Source organism: Bidens hawaiensis, unplaced genomic scaffold (genome assembly GCF_021521415.1).
Source record: "Bidens hawaiensis isolate Kalapana, Puna unplaced genomic scaffold, B.hawaiensis_p1.1 tig00007737_1, whole genome shotgun sequence".
NCBI classification, from domain to species: domain Eukaryota; kingdom Viridiplantae; phylum Streptophyta; class Magnoliopsida; order Asterales; family Asteraceae; genus Bidens; species Bidens hawaiensis.
Genome location: NW_027491536.1, coordinates 475,635 through 485,324, shown reverse-complemented (window position 1 = coordinate 485,324; position 9,690 = coordinate 475,635). Strand labels below are relative to the sequence as shown.

Below are 9,690 nucleotides of genomic sequence, written 5' to 3'. Positions count from 1 at the left end.
ATTTACCTTTCATCTTATAAATTTTTATCGTTGAAATTGAATTGTTATAGTCCTATTATTAATTGAACTTGTCATTATTTAAACAAAAATTATTTCTGCTATAGAATTTTATTATCCATTCTCTAAGTTAATTTTCACAAAAAAAAATGAATTTAAAATGTTTCGATGATTTGTTCAGTTGTTGTTGGAATAGTCATTGTGGTTCATACATTTCCAGCTCCGCGTTTTCTTCTATTTAAATATATTATTTCTCAACTCGTCTCTATTTTTCATTATTACTTTAATATTCATTATTTATTTAATCTTTCATGATAAACTATGAATATTGCAATTTCTTTATTTTAATTTTAACGATGTTATGGAATAGGAAAATCCCTTGTAATTTGGGGATATTCCAATGACCCACTTTATACTATATTTAAATACTAGTTTGAGACCCGTGTATTACACGGACAGTTAATGAATATTTTAATATTCAAACATTAAGCAAAATACAATCAAGAACACAGTTGTCATATATTGATAATATAATTACAAATTACATTAACATTACAAGAATTACAAAAAAAAAAAAAAAACCTTACACAAGTATTTTATAAATTAGAAAAAATTTCCTTGTACACAACATTTGTTGTTGTATTGGTCAGATTACCGTGTTTATCAAGAATCAGAATCTTTAGCCCACTCCTGCTTGTAACTCTTGACAAGGCGACGTATAGTTTTTCATGTGAGAACACGGGTTCTTTTAAGTACAAACTACCCTTGATAACGATTGACCTTGGTTTTTGTTTATCGTCATCGCGAAACATACTGCAAGGGGAAATTGTCGTCTTTGAAACTTGTAGGCTATTTTGTTGTCTGATGGAGTCAGTGGCGATCTATGAATCAAAACTGTATGACCAATGTTAGTACCAGAAAAAATTTTGGCTTCAACTACACGAGTACCTAAAGATATAATATGTAGTCGAGTACCGTTACATAAGCCTTCTTTCTGGTTAAGATTTCTAAGGAGCATAACAGGAACACCAACTTTTAGCACCAGTTTGTGGTTTGGTAGTCCGGATATTCTTAGACCATTAAGCAGTTCTATAGAGTATAAAGTTGTATCAATAGTGTCATTGATATATTCTGAACTGCATATGGTATCTGAACTTAAGTACTCGACTTCATCACCTGGAAAAAAACTTGAGCAAACTATCATTAATCACATCAACAATTTCGTTTGTTGGTGCAAGTATTACTCTATCCTGAGAGTAATGTTGGTTCTCGTAATTCTGTAGAATATCAGGATATACAAAGTCAAAAAGTTTTGATATAGGATCAACTGAATCTTTTATAAGTAGATCGTCAGGTATATCTATTGTTGCAACACCATCATTAGGACCACCAATAGTACCTTCACCTATATCTAAAATCCATTTAGCAAATAATCTGGTTTCCTCAACATCAGATGACGGCGTACCCATAGTTAACCTTAAGTTTTTTGTTAATGTCAAGACATTGCATTCACTCCAAATGTAAGAAGAACATAGAGAGGCGTTTACGATGTCTTGTCTAGTGCCCTTTTGAACTACAGGTAGAATTTGTCGAAAGTCTCCTCCAAATACAACTTTTCCTCCAAATAGCAAATTAGAAGATAAAACATCTTTTAAAGACCTGTCAAGAGCTTGAAAGCCATGTTTGTGGTGCATTGGAGCTTCGTCCCAAATTATTAATTTGGTTTTTTCTAATAATTGCGCCTCATCTGTACCTGGATCCATGTAGCAAGTAGAATCCTCATTAAGATCTATCGGAATATGAAACCTGGAATGTGCTGTGCGACCTCCGGTTAACAATAACGAAGCAATTCCACTTGAAGCAACAGTTAGGACGATTTCGCCTTTTGATCTTATGGCAGTAGATAAGGTCTTCCATAAGTACGTTTTACCTGTTCCACCATACCCATATACGAAGAACACCCCCCCTTTATTATGTTGAACAGCCATCATTATACGATCAAAAACATTTTTTTGCTCATTAGTAATTGAATTAAATAGAGTTTGGAACTCTAATTTTTGCAAGTTTTGATCGTATGCCAACTCTTCTTGAATCAAACTATTAGATGCAATAGATATATACTCGGCATCGGGGAAAGGCATGGTTTGATATTTTCTTAAGCTTGAGTTGTTGCGCAGCAAGATTTTTTCAATCTCAAATAAAGTGAGGTTCTTGATTTGATCTTCGGTTAGCGATAACTCTATTAAAATAGAATAACGAATTAATTTCCAAATATTAATGACTATATATATAGATATAAAGATTGTAAAACTAACTTCCAAAATATTAATACCTGGTGACTTTAAAAGACGTCGTTGGTTGTAAAGAATGTCATCAGAAAGCCATTTCCAAGTATTTATCCAGACATGCTCTGGTCTAGAAAGGCTGTCAGTTGACAACATTGTAGCGAACAACGTGCGTACTCCGTGACCCAACGATGAATGGCTTGCCTCTTCATTTGCCTCAATGTATTCTTGATCATCTTCTAACAATCCAAGAGAGTAGCAGGCGTCTCTAAACGAAGGTTGTAGAACACCGTTAACGGTACTGATGTCTTCGAACGATTGTGGACCTTTAACTCTGTTCAAAAGAATTCGTAAGAAGTAGGCTTACCCAGCTGCAGGAGACACAGCATGAATTCTTCCTATGGAAAACCCCGATTTTCTTCGTTCCCAACGACGGGGTTGAGCATGCCAAACAAATTCAGTAGGTAATTCAACGTAAGTCAATTTACGCGCGCTAGCATACTTTTCGTTGCACTTCATCCAACCAGTAAACATGGAAGAGGAGACGCTCTCAACTTTTTCCAAGACATTATCAAGATCATCATCCGCACCATAAACTATATTTTCTTGTCCAGGGAGATGAAAAGGTAGGCGGGTAACAGAAGGCATCCTGTAATGGACATCATAGCAAAAAATACGCCATGTAACATCCCGAAATTTCTAAGTAATATTTAATATATTATTTTGTCGGGTGAAATAAACGAGTTAGTGGAACAGCATAATATGAAGACTTAGTAGGATAATTAGATGGGTTTGGATATGGACCAAAAGGAAATATGGGCCTTCGGTCCATGGGCTTGAGGGAGTATAAATACCCCCTTAAACCCCAATCCTTTCCATTCCATCCATTTATCCATCCTAATCTCTACACACACCCAAAACACACACAACCCGAACCAAGATTCAAAGGCGAGGACCCGAGCTTGTTGGTGCTAGATCGTCGTGACGAACCAAAGCAACAAGACCAGCTCGTGTTCGTAGTTCGACTCATTTACGGTACGTTTATATCGAGAACTTGTTCGTTTAGGTTTGGATTAGTATAGAAATGATAGATCTGTGTTTGTATGGTAAAAACGAATCCAACAAAGCTAAACTTACTGAAAATGGTTATGATTTGATGGGTTAATCGATTGATAAAAAGAACCCGTAACCTATATGCCTAAATCGCACCCTTTAAACATCGATGTTAGGTCGATTTGATGGTTGGGGTTTGTAGGCGCTGGTCAGACGATTCCGTGGATACCTAAATCGAGTTATTTGGTTAAGAAACGAAGGATTTAAGAACAAACAGTAGCTGCAGCCGACAACTTCGCCTGCAAGCTAAGTTCGCCTGATGAACTTCGCCTGCAAAGCTAAGTTCGCCTGATGACAACTTCGCCCCAAGCTAAGTTCGCCTGATGACAACTTCGCCTAAAGCTAAGTTCGCCTGATGACAACTTCGCCTAAAGCCAAGTTCGCCTAAGGTTTAACTTCGCCTAAAGTCAAGTTCGATTAGAAAATAAATTAAAACGATAAGTAAAAGTAAGCTAATACTAGGCCACCAGATTAGATCAGGCGAGTATTGATACGTGTAACTTATACAGTCAGCCGAGCTCAGTTAAAGAAGGGATTTACAACTATCGGAGGAAGAAGCAGAGTTCAGGTGAGTTTCTAGCCCCATTCCTTGTTACGTTTTCGGGGCTGTGTACATACTCGATGTGTTTGTTAATACATTTATCCTAAGTGATAAGTGTATGCCATATGTGATATATGTGATGGATATGAATGATTGCTTGTCGGTACGCGAACGATCTTCGGATATTGCGCGTACTGTCAGGTTAAAAATAAAGGTACGAATATTATATATCGAAGATGTATGAATATTACAAATGAATACTTGTCGGGGCGTGAACGATCTTCGGATATTGCACGTAACGACAAGGGGTATGGTTGCTAAATGAAGGATGTAAAGAACGCCTAGAGTGTTCTTATGCTATAATGTAATTATTGTATATGTGAAGTATGTGTATACAGGTACACGAATGGTATGTGAGTTCTACGTTCGACATAGTAAGTTAGGATGGCAAATCCCTCTAGCTTCTGTCGGACATAGACTCGGCTGGTGATGGCGTAGTTAAGGACTGCGGGCCTTATACGTAATGTAGATGATAGATGTAAACGTAGATAGGGACGGTGGGCCTTATACGTGTTACAGATAATAGACGACAACGTAGTTAAGGACTGCGAACCTTATACGTATTATAGATAGGCATCAGCATAGGGAAGGACTGTGGACCTTATACGTGCTGTGGTAGCATAGGGGAGGACTGCGGACCTCGTACGTGCTATGAATTAGGTTGCAACATAGGGAAGGACTGTGGACCTTGTACGTGTTGTGGAAGTGGGATGGTATAGGGAAGGACCGCGGACCTTGCACGTACCATGAATGGTGAACATAGGTAAGGACTGCGGACCTTTTACGTGTTCACGACCTTGAGTACAGGTATAGACGGCGGACTATGAACGTACTCTCGGTAGACTGAGGTTAGTGATTGTAGATGTATGTATGTATGGAGGTAAGTATGTATGTAGAACAGAAGGGTAACTAGTTAAGTATGGATATGTATCTTCGGATATGTATGTATGTGTATGTATTGTATGGCGTCCGATTAACTAGAACTCACTCAGCGTAGCTGACTTTTAGTATGCACGCAGGTGATCAGACCAAAGAACTAGCATGAGGATGGCACATGGCATGGATTGAACAGCTGGCATCTTAAGATGGAAGAAAAGATGTTTTAAATATAATGATTTGTTTTATAATATCAAAGAAGAGATTGAATGTTTTGTAACGAATGCTTCAAGTAAACGTTTCCGCGAAAGTTTTAATGAACTCTGATTTGTAAGAACTGTGTTTATGAGTAAATCCGACGCTAAAGTAAGGCTACCGGGTTCGGGGCTTTACACGCCAAGCTGCCTCAGAAGCAGATAAATAACGACAATCATAAAATTGTTTGATCTCATCGACCTCTCTTTGTTCCACGTTTTCTTGTGTGTCGTTTTTTGAAAAAAAAAACAGTAGCTCGATCAGGTCCTTTGTTGATGTATTTAAACAAATACTTTATAGATGACGCCTGATTGCACCATTCAACATTAATGTGTGCTTGATATCGTTTTAATAGGTACTTGTTGTAGGGAACCACACTTCTGTTATCTAATTGAATGTCTCCTTTTTGAACAAATTGACCTGAATCGCGTCTTCTATACTGGGGATAACCTTGTGAATCGACAGATGTTGCATCGTGAAAATTCTTTGGGAAATTTTTTGAACATTTGTTGTCAAACATGCACGAGCAGGTCGGATTATGGGCACCACATGGACCGTGAATCATCAATTCACTCACAAGGTAATGTAATTCAGGGTTCTCATTCTTATCAGGAATCTCCGCAGAAATAAAATGGTCAACGTGTTCTACATCAGGAAGCTTATGATCGGCATGCATAAATAAGCACATATGAGCATGAAGTAAACCACGCTTTTGAAATTCAATTGTATAAACAACTGCATGAAAAGTTTTTTTTATAAGTAAAAACATTAACGGGTTTCAGTTATATGTTTTTATAAACCGTAATCTATCTTATATTAAAAAATACGATGAAAGAAACATATGTAAATGATTCATACCTGCTTGTACTTTGCCAAGGACCGCCTTATCCTTCAGGTCTTTTAACATGGCGTCAAGCTTGATTTTAAACTATCTGCACAAGATGTCGGGCCTATCCTCTGAGTTAAGAGTGGTGTCTTTAAGAAATCTTGTCATCTCGGGCCACTTTGGGTTGCACGTTACTGTTATAAAAAAATCAGGGTATCCAAAAGAATTGAGAAATGATTGAGCCTATCTTGAATCCTAAAGGCGAACCATTCCCTCATTGTAGTAAAAGGGCGTTTGCTGTCATCACCCTCGTTAACACCTCTATGATATATGTCAACTCGATAGCCATCTTCACCGTTAATAAATATGATTGGATATTGAAGAGGGACATATAAAGGATGTAGCTCACTTATAGGTATTATTTTACCGCCCATGGTAGTTACAAGAATATCACGAGGCTGAAGGGAGTCAGAAATGTCTCCTACGATTAAAGCTGTAACTTCAGATGTTGTTGGTAGGTTGTAAGTTCTTCCATCCTTTTGTCAATTTGCAACAATACGTAGTTTTAAATCAATATGAGGGTTCTCTTGCAAAGAATCTCTTGCCATTCTATACGTCTTAACTAAAACATTTTGTGAATCTAACATTTCTTTCAAACGTTGAATAATCTGAAGATCCATTGCTTTTGCAGCCTCAGTTGACATATTCTTCGAGTCACTGAAAAACAACATGAAACACATAAATATGAATATATGCCCAAATTCTCAAAAATGTAATATCGCATGGATAAGAAAGTGAGGTGGTACTAAAACAAATAAATTTTGTTGTATACTTGTAAGTGTGATTACATACCCAAATATTTTTTGTCGGTTTGTTAGCTCGTTGTCGGTGTCATATATGTACAACTGTGAGAATTTGGCTTTGCGTCCCGGTTCAGGTTGAAGGCTTCCAATCGAATGATAATTTTGACCACTCAACCTGAATACAAATGGACCTTTTCCTCGATTAATGGTTGTATCGATTTTACCTCGCATTAAAGTAAAAGAAAACATCGAGTTGTAACTTCTAATGTTTTTCAAAAAATATTTGCTTGTTGCGTCAATGCCTCGAAATAGGTTTTCATATTCAGGGTTGGATGGGATATATTCTGGTAATTCGACCTTCTTGTAACGGCAACAAAGCGAGTAACTTCCTTTTGCGTTTATGTTTTGTCCCCTCTTCGCTTCATCTTTCCAAAGTTTTGCATGACATATCACACATGAAACATTTTGATCACCATGATCCAAGTAATCTGATTATAATATTATAAAGTTAATAAAATAATGTAATAAACAAACTATATACGGAACAACGTAAGTAGTAATTGTTTAACAACCTTTAGACACGCCGGAAAAAATATCAACAGCAAATACTTGAGGCTGTTGATTTGACTCATCTGTCGTTTGATAAGACTGACTTGTACTTGAAGACTGGATATTTGATGTGGTTGATATGTTTCTACCCCTTTGATATCCATTAAGGTTTTCCTCGATCTACGATTATCTTGTGAGACGGAAACATCAATCTGAAAACCTAGAGTTCGAATAAATAAGAAAGGAATAGTTAGTTTTAGTGATTATAAGTGCTGATTGAAGTTGAGAGGAATAATTATGTTACTCTTGTTTATATGTTTGATATATGCAGGAGACTGGCGTGGAGTTTGTGGTTGAATGCATGATGACGGTGAGAGACCTTTTCGTTTCTTGTTGTCTAAATTTAGCTTTTGAACCTTTCGGGCATGTTGAGCATTGGAAATACCCACTATATTACCTATATGTTTGTATTTGCATGAAAAAAGTAAATGGTACATTGAAACTTAGCAGTGAGTAAAATAAACTGTTACGTAAAAGAAAAGTTACTAACCATTTGTAATGTCTTCAAAAGGTCTTCTTGCATTTATGACAGCTAAAGGCAAAAAAAAATCAAAGTTTAGATTTATTAAATTTAGAATTCCTAAATATTTGATTTTTTATGGGAAAAAGTAGATGTTAAATGGATAACCAATAGTGTGTAAAATAAACGGTAACTTAAATTACTAACCATTGGTAATGTCTTGAAAAGGTGTTCTTGTGTTTTCGACGGCTAAAGGAAAAAAAATCACAGTTTAATTATAGCTCATATTTTTTGTATTAAGATTTAAGTTAGTGATATTGGCTTCGCGTTGTTTAAGTATAGATCATAATTAACAAATAAGTTATTGAAAGTGATAAAGTATTCTTAGTATGATATAATATAGAATTAATACCATTGGTAATGTCACGAAAAGGTCTTCTTGAAGTTCCAACTACAAAAGACAAAACATAAACAAAAAAAAGTTATTTGCAATAGTAAGTCTTTAAAAAAAATTCCTAATTTATTTTTTGAAAATTAGAACAAAAAATGTTGTGATATAAACTTTTGTTGATTAATGCATAGTCAAATAGTGTACTCCTAGTTAATGTAAAATAAAGAATTGTTAATAGGAAAACATAATAGTACTATTTATTGTTTACCAACATATTTTATTTTATTATAATTTATAAACGTGTTATTGAAGGTTACAACATTTTGTAAAGAAATAACAAAATTATAAACCATAACAATTAAAACATGAAATAATTAAAACATAAACCATTAGAATATTAAAATTTAAAATAATGCGTGCATAAACCAAAAAAACCCAACTGTCGAAAAGTACTAAAAATTCAAAGCATTCAAAACAGACGATACGAATAAATTAAAAATGGTAAAATGAGGGTTTTCCTCATTTTTCCATTTTGGGAATCAAGAGCTTGGTTTTGCCATTTTATTCACCACCAACAGTTTCCACCGAATGAGATTTGGTTGTAGACTGAGTCGGGGGATCATCCACATCATGCACATCAATAAGATTCCTTTTTAAAGTTGGAGTTGAGCAGGTCGGGGAAGTCTTCTCATTGTTGGATGCGATGGTCTTTGCCGTGCTTTTTTCCACTGCTTTTAGATTGTCATCGGTCACCAAGATAACATCCTATTAAAATAAATACAAAAAAGATGTATTAGCAAATCTGTCAAATACTTTTTATAAATGGATGTGGTAAAAAAACAAATCTTGTATATTTGTTTATTGTTGTTGAATAATAGAGGAAAGTAACTTAAAATGAAATGTGGCATACCTTTACACTAAACGTGTCAACGGACGCATCAACAGCAGTGGAGTCGGATTCTTGTTGCTATTGAATGAATTAAACAAACGAACTTATTAGAGAGTATAAATTAAAATAATATATTTAATAAATAATCATAGTCTTTAATCTCGGAAAAATGTATAATACGAAGGATAAATTAGTATAATTATCAATCATTTATTCATATTCAAAGTTCAAACAACTATTGTCTAAACGCATTGTTAGATTCATAGTCAACAATAATGAACTATTTTATATATAACGTTAAATAATTTTGATTGTTTCTAGTATACTTTTAGGAATAAGAATAGAAAAATAAACAATGCTGAATGTGTTACCAACTCCGATTAACACATAATTAATTTAAAAAAAATCTATATGTAAGAGCAATTGGTCAAGATTAAAGAACTATATGTTTGATTAGCAATTGCATTGAAGTTCCGCTAATATAAAAAAAATATATATGTACCTGGTTAGGGTTAAGTTTCTTTTGAAGTTCCGCTAATATAAAAGTATCTTCAGTTAACTTGGATATATTGATATCAGATCCTC

At 35.0% G+C, this 9,690-nt stretch overlaps 1 protein-coding gene across 1 annotated transcript; it reads right to left on the bottom strand.

Moving 5' to 3' along the window:
* Window positions 1–745: 745 nt before the first annotated feature.
* LOC143635851 (uncharacterized) lies at window positions 746–9,315 on the bottom strand. Its single transcript, XM_077103582.1, has 12 exons — window positions 9,286–9,315; window positions 9,127–9,183; window positions 8,793–8,981; window positions 8,238–8,276; window positions 7,329–7,485; window positions 6,806–7,244; window positions 6,583–6,670; window positions 6,221–6,489; window positions 2,650–2,931; window positions 2,330–2,550; window positions 1,196–2,236; window positions 746–1,086 (listed from the first exon to the last, which is right to left on the bottom strand). Exons 1-12 carry the CDS (start codon window positions 9,313–9,315, stop codon window positions 746–748), a joined length of 3,153 nt encoding a protein of 1,050 aa, XP_076959697.1.
* Between the last annotated feature and the right edge of the window lie 375 nt (window positions 9,316–9,690).

Bases quoted from the DNA above. Each gene is read 5' to 3' on its own strand.
- LOC143635851 (XM_077103582.1), bottom strand. From the start codon at position 9,315: ATGATTGATAATTATACTAATTTATCCTTC. The intron at 8,982-9,126 runs GTATGCCACATT...TTATTTTAATAG, and splicing joins TTGACACGTTTAGTGTAAAG to GATGTTATCTTGGTGACCGA. The intron at 7,486-8,237 runs GTATTAATTCTA...AGATAATCGTAG, and splicing joins TTTTCGTGACATTACCAATG to ATCGAGGAAAACCTTAATGG.